Source organism: Asterias rubens, chromosome 12, assembly GCF_902459465.1.
Source record: "Asterias rubens chromosome 12, eAstRub1.3, whole genome shotgun sequence".
NCBI lineage: Eukaryota > Metazoa > Echinodermata > Asteroidea > Forcipulatida > Asteriidae > Asterias > Asterias rubens.
The window spans coordinates 4,096,897-4,113,928 of record NC_047073.1 but is presented as its reverse complement, the minus strand read 5'-3'; the positions used below and the strand labels follow the sequence as shown (position 1 = coordinate 4,113,928).

At 37.5% G+C, this 17,032-nt stretch overlaps 2 protein-coding genes across 3 annotated transcripts in view; one reads left to right on the top strand and one right to left on the bottom strand.

Moving 5' to 3' along the window:
• On the bottom strand, window positions 1–11,405 carry LOC117297973 (EF-hand calcium-binding domain-containing protein 14-like). The gene is made up of 13 exons (XM_033781172.1): window positions 11,314–11,405; window positions 10,039–10,376; window positions 9,103–9,251; window positions 6,124–6,236; window positions 5,652–5,726; window positions 5,176–5,277; window positions 4,610–4,771; window positions 3,993–4,172; window positions 3,445–3,576; window positions 2,873–3,074; window positions 2,409–2,459; window positions 1,415–1,495; window positions 1–1,189 (listed from the first exon to the last, which is right to left on the bottom strand). Exons 2-13 carry the CDS (start codon window positions 10,215–10,217, stop codon window positions 1,008–1,010), a joined length of 1,608 nt encoding a protein of 535 aa, XP_033637063.1. The 5' UTR covers window positions 10,218–10,376; window positions 11,314–11,405; the 3' UTR covers window positions 1–1,007.
• Window positions 11,406–15,005: 3,600 nt separating this feature from the next.
• LOC117297387 (phosphatidylinositol 3-kinase regulatory subunit alpha-like) overlaps window positions 15,006–17,032 on the top strand; it is a 38,334-nt gene continuing 36,307 nt past the window's right edge. For both annotated transcript variants that reach the window (XM_033780386.1, XM_033780385.1), the window contains exon 1: window positions 15,006–15,179. The gene's annotated coding sequence lies outside the window, so the exon portion shown is untranslated. The remainder of the gene's footprint in view (window positions 15,180–17,032) is intronic.

Below are 17,032 nucleotides of genomic sequence, written 5' to 3'. Positions count from 1 at the left end.
CTTTTATTTTGTTTTCTGAACCGAAAGGGTCCAATGGCTTTAAGCAGAAAACGCTGCTTATCAAATTTCTTTGCTACGCAAAGAAACAGTTGGGCACTAGTTGCATCAATGTAAACTTTATGGCTGCTAACCAGTTTCTAATAAAGCAAGATTTGTTTGTGCTTAGCAAATTCGCACGAAATTGTACACAGATCAGTTGACTTCAATTGAGGAAATGGTGTGAGGAGTGGGGAAGGATCAACTTTAAAGGAATATCAGACAGTTTTCCAATACTATAAATGGAAGACTTGTATATCATTATATTGTTACAATGGATAATTACAACCAACTAAAATATTGCCTACAGTTTAAAATGGGTCCTGATTGTTGTATTGTCTATAGACTGCAAAGTTTGTGAATCTTCAGACTTTTTGGGACCCGGAGAGCGCACATTACTTTTTTCTTCACAAGTAATTGAACTGGGAACCCACGAGTAAAACTAAAAGCTTGGGAAACGCACAAGACTTGCATGCTGTACTGGAGAAGGAAGACAAACGCTGAGTTTGCATACGAAGAAAACTCATGATCTAGTATTGGGGGAGTTTAAATTACTGGAGACAAGGATGGAATTTTAGAGAAATTCATCATTGGAGCTATTTTTTTTAAAAGATTGTGACGTGTGCGTCAATGAAGAGTTTGTTGATCACAATAGCCCGGAGAGCGCTAAGCTCAATCGCGGTCTGTGGACTCCGCATATTGATACCACACGACACGCGTGTATGACATAATGATCATCACATGACTAAGTGTATGGCTAAATGTTCATCATGTGACACGCATGTATGGCAAAAGGCAACGCACATAGACCGTTGATTTGATGCATGGAACAGTCACATAGTATGCTTTTTTGTCGTACACTCAATACAAAAATGTCGAACGCACGTCCATATAGTTGGTCTCACAGCAAAATCGCACGCACATTGACACACCCAGCCTTCTCCAGGTTCTTTTTCTATGATTACAGCTCATTATCCTTGGATCCCAAGGGCCGTTTCCATCTCAGCAAGACTCCATTTTCCATTTCCGTCTTTGTCATAATGCATCAAGACGTCTTTAGTTGGCGCATCAGGTCCAAGGAAATCCTTAAGCTCGTCGTAAGACACCCAATCGTCAAAGTTTTTATCCCACTTGAAAAATTCTATTTCTAGTTCTGTGAATGTAACAACAAAAAAATGAATAAGTAAACTGGAAGATTTTATTGATGAAATAATTGCATCAGGGAAAGAGAATATGTAGTCTTAAGAAGGAATTTTTGTTTCAATTTTCAGAGTTTGAGGTGGACGGCATTTCCGTGTCTAATTTCTGTGTTTAATGTGAACAAAAAAAAGGGTCTGCAGGAGTTCTATAAAAAAAAATTAAAAGGATTTTGTCTTACCTTTTAGACCTGAAATCCCTTCAATTGTAATGGACTGTAGATTGTCAGTTGTAGCACTTGCTTCTGTTGTTACTGATTTATCTAGAGTGCGCAAGACAAAACCCACATGTGTTTCAATAAGAAATTGGATTTGTCATGCTCCTTAAATAATAATAATAGTATTTATTTCCTATATAGCGTCTACATCTACAAATGTTCTCAATGCACTTAACATAATTATTGCAAATACTGGTTATTGATTAAAACACATTAGCTTATAGATTAAAATACATTAATAGCAATTTGAAAACATTGGTACAACAATAATAGATATATACCTATACAAAGGTAAAAATAATACACAATAAGATGCATTAAGACTTAAAATTGAGAATAAACAAATCACAAACCATAACAAAGACTTGTCAAAAATGTTTTTAGAGCAGACTTAAAGGACAAGAAAAAGGGCGCATTATATTTATAAAGATTTGACTTAATTTCTCTTCTGATAGACTTCTATTATTTATCATCTATTATTGGACATCCAAAAACTTCTGGTAAGAAAAACAACATAGGATGCCTCATAAGTACACTGTAGAATGCAAGCGGTGCTGTGCTTGCTTCGTGAACCAGAAACACAGGAACTAGCAAACAAATCTGAAACCACACTTAAGTAGGAAGAATATTATGTCTGATATTGAGAGTTTTAGAGAAACATTTGTTTGGCAAAGATATACATAAATTTTGTGAAGAAAATTTTGTGTTTGAAATTTAAACTTATTGAAATATAATTTGGCGTTGAACAGAGAAAAAAAAGAAATATTTTTTAATATGACAGGATTTTTTTTTTTTTTTCACGTTCCAATGAGGAGAGGTTGAACAGTCAGTATCTCCCAAACAGTACATGCACATTCAATCATTCTATATGCAATCCTAACGCCAGAATTATATTACCCATTGGCACCTCTACTAATCTCAAACTTTCTTTGGAACTTAATTTGGATTATAACGTTACCTGCATTGGATATGTCATCAGGACTCTGTTCCACTGGAGGTTCTGTAACACCTAAAGTAAGATATAAATAACGTAGTATTAAAGGCAGTGGACACTATTGGTATTTACTCAAAATAATTATTAGCATAAAACCTCACTTGGTAACGAGTAATGGGGAGAGGTTGATAGTATAAAACATTGTGAGAAATGGCTCCCTCTGAAGTAACCTAGTTTTTGAGAAAGAAGTAATTTTCCACAATTCGAGACCTCAGATTTAACTCAGATGATATAGAAAGGTTTGCGGTTACACCATGTATGGACTATCTCTAATGAGTTGGGGTGGTTCTCAAAAGAACCGTTGGTTTCAACTTAACGTTTCGATCAGTATGCTCTGATCGTCTTCTGGAGAAAGCTGGACTCTGATGCTGCATGCTACTTAAGTACTTGTAGTATTTTTTGTTATTTTTATTGTTATTTTCACTTACCAAGTATACTAGCCACTTCTTCATGTAGATCCAAAATATCATTGTGTTGTTGTAGAAGACGACCCCAGTGCCCAGTGTCCTCATGCTGGAGGTCAGTGATTGCTTTCAGGTTCTCCTTCTTAAACGACTCAAAAGCGTCCTGTATCTGGCGTTGGGTCGTGTTGAGACGTTGGAGATTGGCTCTCAGATCACTGAGGTCCAGCTACAAGTCAAAAGCGAGAATATCTCTGTTAAAGGCACTGGACACTATTGGTAACTACTCAAAATAACTGTTGGCATAAAATTTACTTGGTAACAAGCAATGGCGAGCTGTTGATAGTATAAAACATTTTGAGAAACGTCTCCCTTTGAAGGAACATAGTATTTGAGAGAGAGAGGTAATTTCTCACTCAAATAAGTCACCTTTGGGAGCCACTCAGCGATGTTTCTCAGTAAATCTCTATCAGGGGGTTAGTGATGAGAGGTATCGATACAGCGCGCTGCCCAGGGTAGCAAGGTTGCCTATACCTACGCTGCCAAACAACAAAGCTAATCGGTATTTTTTACTGTGGAATTGATGAATCATATCTTACCTCAGTGAGTTTGTTCTGTATTGTCTGGAGCCTTGACTCCACGTCTTGGTGCCAGGCCGATTGCTCATTGCTTGCTGTGTGAATGGGTGCCTGGACTCCTGACTCTACTGTCTGGTTGTGTAAACTTCCCATCTGTCAAAAATAATATTCAGATTGAATTTGATCGATTCTAAGAGCAACCCTGACAGAAGCATTTGAGGATAAAATTAACAGCAAAGATAGCGCCACTTCTTGACAAAATACACTTACCCAACATAAAACACAAAGACAGTATAATTAATAGAAAATAGAACTGTCAATTCAAACACTTTTACACCCCCCCCCCCCCCCCCCCCGGCAACAAGGCATTTAAAGCATAAAAACTTGCTAAGCAAAGAAATATATTACTTAGAAATATGTTACCAGACAAACTTCCATGAAGTTGGCATTGCTGCGACTGGCACCCCCACTCACTTCTTGCTCAGCAACATTATTTTGCTAAACAGAACTAGCAGCTTTGTGAAATTGGGATCTGCTTCTAAAAGGTAAAAAACCTGTGCTTAGCTTACCAATGCATTGACCTGTGTTTGAAGCTGGTTGACTTTCTCGGCTAAGTTCAGATCAAGTGTACCTCTAGAAGAAGCTGATTCCAGAGCCACGATTCTTAGCATAAGGTCTTGTTTCCAAAGCTCGACTGAGACCATTGAGTCATTCAGCTGGCCGACGGCTGATGACAGTCCATCAAAACCCTACATAATGCCAACAATAATTACATTTATGACCAAAATCTGATTCAATATTAACCCTCTCATTAAAGACACTGAACACTATTGGTAATTGTCAAAGACCAGTCTTCTCACTTGGCGTATCTCAACAATGCATAAAATAACAATAAACCTGTGAAAATTTGAACTCAAGTGGTCCAAGTTGCGAGATAATAATGAAAGAAAAAAACACGCTTGTCACACAAAGTTGTGTGCTTTCAGATGCTTAATTTTGAGACCTCAAAACTGTTTAAACAGTTGATAAAGACCAGCTGGAACTGTTTAAGACCGGCTAGCTTCCAGCATGTCACATGTACAATTTGAGACTGGTATCGTCCTCATTTCTGCCAAGCAGAAAATTGTTAAGTAATTTTATTTCTGCTTAAGCAGCTCTACGAAAATCAGGCCCTGGTTTTACTGACCTGCTGTAAGGATTGAATGACACCGTCAGTGGACATTGTTGGACTTTTGGTGTCCGCGGTGGGATTGGCAGGTATAGGTGTAGGTCTAGAAGTAGATTCAGATGGTGGAGGGGTTGTTGGAAGCATCTTAGTCACTTCTCCTTGGAGATCTGAGAGACTTGACTGTAGAAGCCAAACATAAAGTTACCGCAATAAATTGTCATTATTTGCAATATCCATAACAATGTAAACACACCCACTGGTGAAAATGATCTATAGTTTCCAAGTTGTTGTGGGGAAACTCGTGAAAGCTTCAATGGAGCTTTCCCGAAATGATGACAAAAACTTTGCAGTGTCTTAGAAAAGGTTTCCATGAATCAGAAACTCAAAACTCACATCAGAAGTGTTGAAAACAATTTTTTTTTTTTTTCATTTCCATAATTTAATATGTAAAGATCACGCAAAACGACCAATGAGTTTCGAAAAACAACAAACCCCAAAACAGAAAGTCGGAGATGAAATATGAAAGGCAAAGTTCTAAGAAGGCGCTAGGATTTGGCCATTGGGTCTTGTGAGTATCTACGTACCTGTAGGCTAGCAATGGAGCTTGTTAGTGTGTCGACCTGCTCAGAGTGATGAGCTTGTAGTCCTTGTATACCTTGCATTGTACTTCCAAACTGGGCTGTAGTCTAGAACAAAAACATGGAAACAAACACTGTGGTTTTTACAGGTGCTTTTCATTTCATGTAACAAACCATACAGGAAATTGATGACTGGGTATGTTTTACAATGATGTGGGGTTGAATGAACAACACCATAGAAAGGAGCTTCTCTTGCTGTCTGTATCTACTGCCATGGTGTAGATTGGGAATCTGGAAACTACCTAGTTCAGACCAGTACAAATGGAAGTACAAACAGAAACTGAAACACTTCTACTTTTGCTCAGTGGATCGTGGGAACTTCTTGTAATTCTGGATTAAGGGACTTCACTGCTTTTGTTATTAGTACAGAACGAAAGGTTACATGAAATTACAATCAACAATTTTATTTATAAAATACTCACTTGTTCTAATGTTCTTATTCGAGAATCTGCTTTTATTTTAACTTGTAGTTGAATTGATAAATTCAAAGCACCGATCTAATAAAAAAAAAAAAAAGGGAGAACAACAATATGTTAACATTCAACAAACAACTTTGTAAAGTTTGTTGCACATAATACAGAGACAACAAATAATAAAACATTTCGCCTCCCCCTCAACTTTCAAAACATTTCGTGTTAGCTGTTGGATACTTAGAAACAAGTTTCCCTCTTCAACCCTTACGATGAATCTTAGTGCTTAAATCTGACCCTAACCACACACATATGCTATGCCTGGAACTACACTGCCATTACTGCTGCCCCTGATCTTGGCCTTGGTGCCCCTTCAATAGTTTCTCATAGACTTTCCAATGGAAGTGCCCTTTGCACACAAAAAAAACGAGACCCTGCCCCCATGAACCCACAAGATAATGAATTGTTCTATTCTGCACTTTACCTGTCTATTAATGCTGCTTATCTGCGCAGGTAGATTTTGTAATTGCTCTATTTTGGAAAGGAGTGTACTGACTGTAGAAGCTTGCTCTGTTGAGGTTTCTAACGATGACTCTACTGCAAAATCAAACGGCAAAAAGAAATTGGATTAGCTCAAAGGTGAGATCAACGACTCCTGATTGCACAGATTGCTTGTAATTTTGCACTAAAAAAACCCAATATGGTCAATGAGCTTGGAAGCTCATTAGGTCTCATTTAGGTAGTTTGATAGACTATGTCTGTGTCTGGGCATGTCTACCTGTCAAGTTCACACATATTCAAACCAGAGACCCAGGGTCGAAATTAAGTGTATTTTTCTTTGGTAGTCAGCAGGGCTAGTCACCCAGAATTTCTAGTAGCCCTGATGATGTTTTGGTCGCCCGAAAAACACATTACATCTTGAGTCACTACACAAATTGGTATTTCATTTTACAATACCATCAGCACAGTTCATCATTGTGTGTGATGTTGATTTTTGCATTAGTTGTCCACGAGCCCGCCGGGCAGTCGAACTTGATAAATGAGTAGCCCGGCTGTAAATCTGGTAGTCTCAGGCTAGCGGGCTAGTGGCAATTCCGACCCCTGGGGACCTATAACAAAAGAGGACAATAGGGTCCCCGGATGGGTAAAGGTTCCCAGCTGGAAAGTGGGTACAAGACAAACAGGAAGTCCCCAATTGGTAATTACTCAAAAATAATTATTAGCCTAAAACCTTTCTTGGGTAGTTGTTGATAGTATAAAACATTGTGAGAAACTGCTCCCGTTGAAGTAACGTATAGTTTTCGAGAAAGAAGTAATTTTCCACGACTTTGATTTCGAGACCTCCGATTTAGAATTTGAGGTCCTGAAATCAAGCATCTGAAAGCACACAACTTCGTGTGACAAGGGTGTTTTTTCTTTCAGTATTACCTCGCAACTTCGACGACCAATTGAGCTCAAACTTCACAGGTTTGTTATTTTGCATATGTTGAGATACACCAAGTGAGAAGACTAGTCTTTGACAATTACCAATAGTGTCTAGTGTCTTAAAAGCATTGAGTTACATTAATTTGGAGAGTATCACTAAAAGCACCCCAGACTTTGTTTGTTACGCAAATCAGATGTACAGGTTTACACTTCAGTTGGAAGTTTTGCCGTCTTGATCTGGTGATAAGAGTTAAGCTCAGGAAAACAATGCACATCAAAAATTACAACTAATCATCAAAGCTGTGTATAGATTAACTTATGATTGTGTTTACTGTGCGCTTGAGCAACTTTAAGCTTGGCGAACAGTACAAAGGTCATAAACGATTATACAAGTCTACATGAAAAAGCATGCAGCAACAAGTTATAACTGCACTACCGTAGAGGAATAAATTCGTTAAGACAGGATGTTATAAAAATACACATCCATGGTTTATCATCTAGGAATACAATAACAACAATAATTATACGGTACATTTTTATCATGGTACATATTGCAGAAGCCGCAATGCACTAAACATAAAACCATGAAAGTACATATGTAAACATGTTTTGAACCAAACCCTGTATCCGTACACAATGTGCCGTTTGTAAAGTATTTGATACAACATAAACAATAAAATATTGCAACTAAACTATAGAAAACCGGGGGGCCAAGAGTAGAACAAAAAACATGGCCAGCTTTTGATTCAGAATGACATTGTCAGGGGGCAAGCGCTTTACACTAAGCTTGGGCGATATCACGATATTATCCAATATCGCGATATTAATTTGGAAACGATTTTGATATCGGATGAATTTGGTTTTAATCGAAATATCGATATATCGCGATATCGATTAAATATCGCGATGTATTTGCTAGCTGAGACATCTCGCACCCCATAGGTTTGGAGTAAAACCAGAAGAATAGGTCATTAGAACACCTCTCTTTTGCTATGACTGTCTCTTCTACAACTTTCAATTGGAGTTTGAAGACTGATGATGTCAAATTTAATTAATCGCGATTATATCGAATATCGCGATATATTGTCGGCGATATATCGTGAATAAAATAAATCGATATCGCCCAAGCTTACTTTACACACTATCCACCCATGCCACCCATTATGCTTCTCCAATGGAAGTGCCTATTGCAAAATCAAAATGGCCTTGCCCTCTCAAGGGAGTAACTCGTCCTAACTTAGGGTTTACCTTAAAGCCATTATACACTTTCGGTAAACAGTATTGTCCAAGTCCCACACTTCGTGTATCACAACTTATATATATATAAAATAACAAACCTGTGAAAATTTAGGCTCAATCGGTCATCGGAGTCGGGAGAAAATAACGGGGAAAACCCCCTCTTGTTTCCGCGCGTTTCGTCGTGTCATTATCATGACATGTGTTTAAAATAAATCCATACTTTTCGCTATCGAGAATTGATATTGTTTTAATGTTTTCTCAAAACGTAAAGCATTTCATTGGAACAATATTTCAAGAGAAGTCTTTCACCATTACCTTCTGTAAACCCTGTAAAATATTTGTAAATATGTGGGGGGGGGGGGGGTTCTGTACCGAAAGTGTATGGCTTTAAAGTCAGGAAGAGTTTGGTGAAATAGACTGCAGGCTTGCCATTTTTAAACAATTATGTATCATCCAGAGTTAAATTGATGTAAACATACCAATACAGTTACTACCAACTTTAATTTGCTAAACAAACTTTACCAGCTCAAACTCCATCATTTGCTGCTCAACCTTTCTGTTGACATAAGCGGTCAGTGTGTAAAAAAAATGGTCACTCCAAATTTCTTGACAAAATCGTTCCCTGCAATGACCTGTATTATAGCATTGCAGTCATCTTTGTCAAGTGGAAAAGGCGACGGACTAGTGGAATGACAACCTTACCGACCCTGCCAGCCAGTCACTAAAAACAATTAAGAGCAAACCCTGCTAGACAGTAACATGCTAATTATGACCTATGACCCAAAGACCTATTTGTCACCTTTAGCGATGCGCAACCTGAGTTCATCCAAGTCTTGTTTGAGATCTAGGTGCATCCATATAAGACCACCGGTAACAACAATACATGCTACCATGACAACAAAGACACCCAGCTGGACACAGGTGGCACAAAATCGCCAGCGATGAGGTCTGCAAAAAATATAAAAATAATATTAATGTTGATGAAGTATTTTGATTTTGTTATTCATTGTATTCAACTAAACTGTTAATTGAACTTTCTTTGCAAACATTGTGTCACAAAAATGAGTATTTGAATTCATAAACGATATTCTTTGAAATAATATATATTCTGACATATTTTTTTAAACTAAAACTTGCCAAAAGTTAGTACGACTTAAAAAGTTTATTTGTGTTTTAGTTAATTTAATGCCACAATCAGCGCCAATAACAGGACAATAGGATAATAGAAATGTTCAGCTTTAGCTGTCTGGCTGTGGGGAACACAAGCAATCAGGTAGGGACTGAGAACCCAATCAGCATGCCAAGGCTCCGGTCTGAGGTCGGATTTGAACTGGGGTCCACAGAAGTAGTAGGCAGGGTAAGAAACCATGACTAGGCCATCTGGATCCCCTAATTGGGACAAGAATTACCAGTTTGAAAGTACTCTAAACTGAAAGGTAAAGTTCTAGAGTAACTCAACCAAGGGCTCAAATTCACACTTGTAGTTTAAGTGCCGGGCCTGTGTAAACTCTTGTTGGAACGATTCTGTTCCAGTTAACATTTTGAGCAAAAAAGCACTTTGGTCTTGTGGATTTTCTCCTAAAACTCGCGCACTGACTCAAGTTAAACTTTGACCAGTGGCTCACACACATGAAAAGAGGGCATTAATTGTTTCCTCTTCCTGCAATAAATCGCATGCTTGAATTCAAACACTCTGAGTGAAAAGAATGTGAAGAAAAAAAAACAAGTTTCTTACGTTCTGATCATCAGCTTCCTCGGTGGTGAAAAAAAGTCTTCGTTCTCAGTGGAATTGGAGTCCCAGCTTGCCTCGTTGCGGAGCAACTCGTGTCCCTCTTTACCATTGCAACTTTTACTGATCTTCTTGCCGTTCATGTTATTCAAAAGAAGCGCGTCTAGCTCCTTCCTCTTTTTCATCTTTTTAATACCGTTTGTCCGACCCGGCACCGGGCCGGGAATGTGATTTTGTAACTCCAGTTTGACGGGATGTTTACAAAGGGAACAGCACCAGATTGTGACCACATTCAGACCTCGTTTTAGCTTAGTTTGTTCTGATCCACGTGCCACATTGTGTACCTATTTAATACAAAGAATAATTAACACAGATAAATAAATTGTGAATCTAGTAATATTTAACTTTTAGTTTTGAATGATTTAGGGCCTAATAGGACTTTAAAAAAGCTTTACAAATGTTTTTTTGGTCATTATTTGTGGTGATTTGCAGCATCCATGGATTAAGCCATCTACATGAACAAAATGTACAATCTTTCAATGTACATAAATGCCAAGCTGGAAACAGCCAATCTCTCTTCAGATACAAACATTGATTGATACAAAACGTAGATGATTCATAAACAACAAGTCAATAATTGCGGTTAAGTAATTCAACTACAACACAAGTTACAACATTTTCTACTCTCTACTGTGAAATCAGTGGTTAGCAATGGTCGGACTAAAACCGTCAATTACATTACATGTAGAATTAGGCAAGTTAGGCAAGTTAGTCAAGCATGGATGGTAAGCACTGGCAGTAGTTGCGATAACGTAACCATCCTGCCCGGCAGCAGGGTTACGATCAAGCAGGTAAGGTAAGACTTGAGTTAGAACGATCGTCAATCAATCATTGCTGAACTACTTTGCTTGGGTACGACCTTTTCACATTTATAATTTAGTAAGGATAAACAGTATTATTATTAAAGCTTAGTTCAACACTGTGAGTGTGACTGTTTTATTTAAAAAAACAAATCTCTCGGAGCTACAAATGCTAGTACTGGTAGGGACCAAGGATCTGTTGGACATTTGTAGGAGGGAGTTCATATTGACATTTTACTTGTCATTCACAATCCAAAACACCAAACCATTATTTAAAAAAAAAAAATAATTAAATCACATCAGTCACTGATCATCATCAGAATCAGAAAAACGCTACCATCACTTTCTTCACTCAGCTCAGGTCTTTGTCTTTTAAAATCAGACAATAACAACATTTACGGAGAGAAACGGAAAACATTACCTTATTTAAACGAGAATGTATGACTTCTAATCTATAAATACTTCTTCGAGTCGAAGTTCGACAGCAAGCTCGATCTTCTCTCGATCTTCACTCTCGATGGCGTAACGTTTGCTGATGCTATATGCTGCTGCACACTACACATACACAAAATATACTGACAACATTTCGCCCCAAGTCCACCTCGCCCCTTATTACTTGTCGCGAGTGTGTAATGGGGCGGATTGGTCACGGTAATTCACGGTTACAGCGTTGAAAACACACGCAATGTGGGGCGGCTTTTCACAGGAATAATACGTCAAAATTGATTGACCGTGTATCCGGTATAGCGCCCTCTATGCATGGGATCGTGGCGACGTTGGTACGCGTGTCATCTTTTCGGACCCGCCCACCATTCTTGTAAATTTTAAGTTAGTTTTGGATAACTTATTTTGATAACTTGAAATGATCGCATGTTTTTTTTTTCAATATAACATAAAACGGTAATAGACAAAACACTAGCTCTAGTTTATTAAAAACCATGCTACATGTGTGTGTGTGTTTTTTGGGGTGTTTTTTTAGGGGGGGGAGGGGGCGTGTTAATAAAGAAAACAATACAAAATTAGCTGAGACTGTTTATAATTAAAACATATTTTCTTCTTTAGTTGTGATCCCCTATAGATACAAAAGTTACACAACCAAATTGTTTTCCAACAAGGTGTCTAAGTGAGGCAGGAACCATGGGTCGCAATTTAACTTACAAATGGGCTAAGCACAACAAAACTTTGCTTACCAGAATAATATGTTTACCAGTCAAAGTACTATGTCAAATGTATCCTGCTTTTGTTTGCTTAGCAGACATTTGATTAAGCACCATTTTCTGCTGAAGCAGTTCTATGAAATTGGGTCTAGGGCCCGATTTCAGAACTGCTTAAATATTTATTGCTTAGCAAATGTATGCTATGTCAGACCATGGTTATACATGGTAATTTGGGTGGCTGCTTGTTCTGGTTAAACCCATTTTTTTGTGTGGTGATTAGCTAAATTTTCTGCTTGAGCAGGTATAAAAATTCGGGCCCACTTAGCAAGTGTGAGCATAGGAGCAGAGGAATGTGTAGTATGTTCAACTCAATTAGAATGTCTGTTTAAGGCAGTGACCACTATTGGTAACTTCTCAAAATAATTATAAGCATAAAACCTTACTTGGTAACGAGTAATGGCGAGAGGTTGATAGTATTCAACATTGTGAGAAATGACTCTGTCTGAAGTGACAAAGTTTTCGAGAAAGAAGTAATTTTCCAAGCATCTGAAAGCACACAACTTTGTGTGACAAGGGTGTTTTTTCTTCAATAGTTATCTTGCAACTTCTACGACCAATTGAGCTCAAATTTACACAGGTTTGTTATTTTGTGCATATGGATGTTGAGATACACCAAGTGAGAAAATTGGTCTTTGACAATTACCATTAGTGTCCAGTGTCTTAAAACCTTTACCCAATCTTTAACATTCTGACTAAACACATCACAAAATAAACACCCAAACAAAGTTAAAAGCAGTTATCACTTCAATTGTTTATTCCAGTTACAAGAACTAATGTGCACATTTTTTACAAATAAAGTTAATTTATGTAAAAAATTAATATGAACCTCTAACAAACAGAAGTTATGTTAAAACAAATCGTTCACAGAAACTCTAATACATGTTAGGTCATAATGTTATATTCTACAAATATTTTCTTTTGAATTGGGAAAAAATAATAATAATTATTATTAAAAACCTGCAAATTTACAGACAGTGTGTAGGTTTTGGAAAATATTTATTTGTGTACAATACCAATGCAAATTTAATTTTATCGATGTGTGAACTTGAATAATTATATCAAGGCTGAAAAACTTAATTTATTATTATTTGAGTGTTGATTTTCCAATAAATTATAATAATAAAAAACATTTTACTTACAGTATTTGACTCTTCCTTGCACCGTTTTGATGTCTTCTTTCAGCTGAAACACAAGGTATCCGAGTGTCCCACATGCACAGATCATCAGCAGCACAATGAAGAACAAGATCAATGACCTTCCACTGCAGGTACAGGTGTCTCTTGACCTTTGACCCCTGACCCTCCTATTAGAAACAGTGACCAATTGAATTGTGTTAGGAGGTGAAAGTTATATTTGGGAACAAAATAACAGGGGAATTATTTTGATTTTCAACGCTCAACCTCTTATGGCACGTTTTAATGTAAAATGGCTGAGCGGTCTGTTGCACTGGGCTTTAAGTTCTGGGCACGTTTTATAAAGCTGTTGAGCAGAAAATACTGCTTGAGAATTTTTTGCTCAGCAAAAATTGAGTCGGGCACCAGCCACATGCAAACTTAATATAATATTTGACCGGGATTCAAACCCGCTTGTTTTGGTGACTTGGTGAACTGAAAGATGTATTCTCAGATTCTTACCTGTGTCTGGAAATCTTTGCTGTTGGGATCTGAGTTAACGGATAAACATCTTCCTCATCTGAATCCATCTCTTCCATGTCATTGAGAAGCATCTTTCTGGAATCTTTCTCCAATCCAGACATCTTGGCGGGAATGGGTGTGAAGCCAAGCTGAAAAGTGAACAGACAACTACATGCAGTTAGACCCTTGCAATTCTAGAGCAGTGTCTTACCAACTAAACTACCGAGGTTGCCCGGTAACTAGCTAGTGGCAGTTCGAATCCTATGTTTAGTCCAGTTAGAGTGTGTTGTCATCTAAACTATCCCACTTGGGGAGAACTTGGGGACAATTTGATGACCATGATTGGAGTACTCTAGATCTGTCCCAATGCAGGCATCTTCAATCATTATAATCATGGGCCCAAATAACATGGTTTTGAGAGTTACCTGTTTTTAAATTTAAGGCACACTAGAAAAATGTGCTACGAATTGGGCACCTCGAATACAGTTCCTTTCAATCCACTGACTGATACAGTTATGAATTTGACTGAATGATAGTACTGAGAACGAGGTTGTAAGCAAATTTACAATTATGTCCTCAGCTCACAGCCTGGGACTACATTAAATTTCATAAAGCTGTTTAGTGTTGTTTTTAATTTTAGGGGTTAGTAGAATACTCCATCCAAGAACTTCTCTGCATGCCGAGCAGAAGTTGACATCAGTCACATCAGCGCAAACTTATTGAGAACCTGTTTCTGTTAAGCAATACTTTGATCTGTGCTTAGCGATTTTGTGCGCTTACACAGCTAACCAAGGTACCCGGCGGTCATCCCAGCCACGGCACTGCACTGGTCACGTCGTCTGCTTCGTGTTTTGTTTGTGTGTTTTATTTAAGAACGCAAAATGAAATCAAACAAACAAGTTAATTATTTGGTCTTGGGAAAAAATACCCATTTAAGGAAATTTTTACTTTAAAAAGGGAGTTTTTACCTGCGCCTTGACTTCCTGTGCTTTTCTAACTTCTACTTTACTTCCGAAAAAACAATAAACATGATTTTTCCACGACTGCGATTTCCTTCCGGTCAACTTATATAGCGCCCTCTGTTGTCCACTGAGGGTTGTTAATGTCTGGTACCCAAGAAGTCTTCCACATGCTCAATAAAGCTACAAGTAGCATGGGGTATCTGACTATCCGCACATTATTCCATGGTTCCATTTCCAAATACAAGGCTACGCCATTATAATAATGGGTACCAGTTCTTTATTTGCAGGTTCTTCCGTAAGGCTGTTTCCTGTTCAGTCAAGAGAAGACAGCCGCAAAATACTTTCTGATAAATAAGTGTTTCTTCACAACGAATGTAAATTGACAACTTTAAAAGAGAAGAGGAAAACATGCAGGAGATGTCTGGAGGATGCTACTCAATGTTTTGAGCTACTTTTAACTGGATTTGTTAAGTGGTATGTATGGAATTGTTTCGTAGTTCCACCAGTTTGTTGTCTGCTTAGTTTTTAGTGCTTGCCTTTTTTTTGCACTCCCATTTTTCTTTTTTGACTCCTGCCTGGGGAGAGTGAGAATGACATCTCATCACTGGGGACTGCTGACCAGTAACACATTGATGATGTCGGTCACTTAGTACCAAAGTCTCTTCATACTTAAAATATCGCAAAAAGTTTCTGTATGGCACCACCACTTTTTCATCGATATACGAGATAATGGTATCTAAAAATTAAAATTCTAATTTACCTCAATAATGATATCCCTTTTTGTAAAAATGAGTGAAAAAGTGGGGGCGCCATACAGAAAGTTATTCAAAATATCATTCATCCTGAAATCATTTTGCCGTACCTAGGTCAATTCATACCCACCAAGTCAATTCGTACCGGCCCACACCCAAAATGGCCGAGTAATTTTGTACCCCCAAACATTGCCAAAAAAAAAAATTCACCCAATCAGATCACTTTTATTGATATCGGTGCCCGGTGTTGCGGATGTGTAAGCGCGTGTAATCTGCTCACAAGTCTTGTTTTTTACGTACACAAAAATGTTGTAATTTTGAAATTTGCCCACCACCAATATAATAAAAGGTAATCTTTTCTGATCAAAAAAGACCAAATTTTGTACAATTGAACCAAGAACTTTCTTTTTCAAGAAAAAAAATTGTAATTGAAAAGGGCTCTTTTCTGATCAATTAATAAAATAGATAAAAAAATTGAATCAAAAATTTTGTTTTGAAATAATAATATTTAAATTGAAAAAGATTGCTGACGAATGAGATTACAAAAATGAATCCTTCCTGACCAGGCCATGTTCTTAGCTTTTAAACAAGTACCCAACCGGGCTAATAAACTCTGGGTTTAAGTTGCCCCCAGAAAGTTAAAGTAGCCCTGATTTTTAAACTATCTTTTGATGCATTTATGGTAACAATCACAACCAGTAATTATAAAAGGTAAATAAAGTTACACTCAAACACAAGCAATTAAATTATAAAACATTAAAAAAAAATTAATATTAACATTTGAGTTGAAGAAATAGCATTTTAAGCAATAATGTGTAGGTTACAATGGGTGCGTTGGTTTAGCTTCCCTGGGTCAACCCCGATGTGTGGCGGATTTTACTTCCAGGACGAACGTAGGTAATTATCTGCACACGTTCGTTCTGGAGAGAAAAAAAAACGCCACACACCGGGGTCGACCCAGGGAAGCTAAACGAACGCACCCACAGTTTTGTGTAGCTCTTGCAGGGCAAGTTGAGAGGTGGTGTTAGGGTGAAAGGTTGCTGACTATAATAGCAAACCTGAAACAATAACTTTGTAAAAAAAAATTAAAAAAAGAGAGAAGAAAAAAAAGGGGAAAAAATCATGCTTAAAGGAGCTTTCTCTATGGGCGGTATTGTTAAATTTGTTAACTTACCTCTTGTTTCGGCCCTTAATAATAATTTTTTCATTAAAAACCAATCCATTTTGAATTTTCGTATTTTTTAATTGAGGGTTTTATGGAACTTCTTTTTCAATGAAATCTTTGTTTTCTAAAATAAGGTCCAAATGTCATTCCTAATAATATAATTTGATACCATAAATTACACATTTTAATCATTTTCACCATACAAAATCTGTATGAAGACAAAGTTGATTGTTAACCATCAATCAATTTGTAAAAAAGTCATATACCATGAACACCTATCAACCATTCAGGCTTAAATGTCAAACTTGAAAGCTGTCAAGTGTTCATTATTTTCAGACGCGGGTTTCGTAACCACGCATCTGATTGGGTAATTAAGTAGGATGCGAGGCCATGCAAAACTGAATGGGATG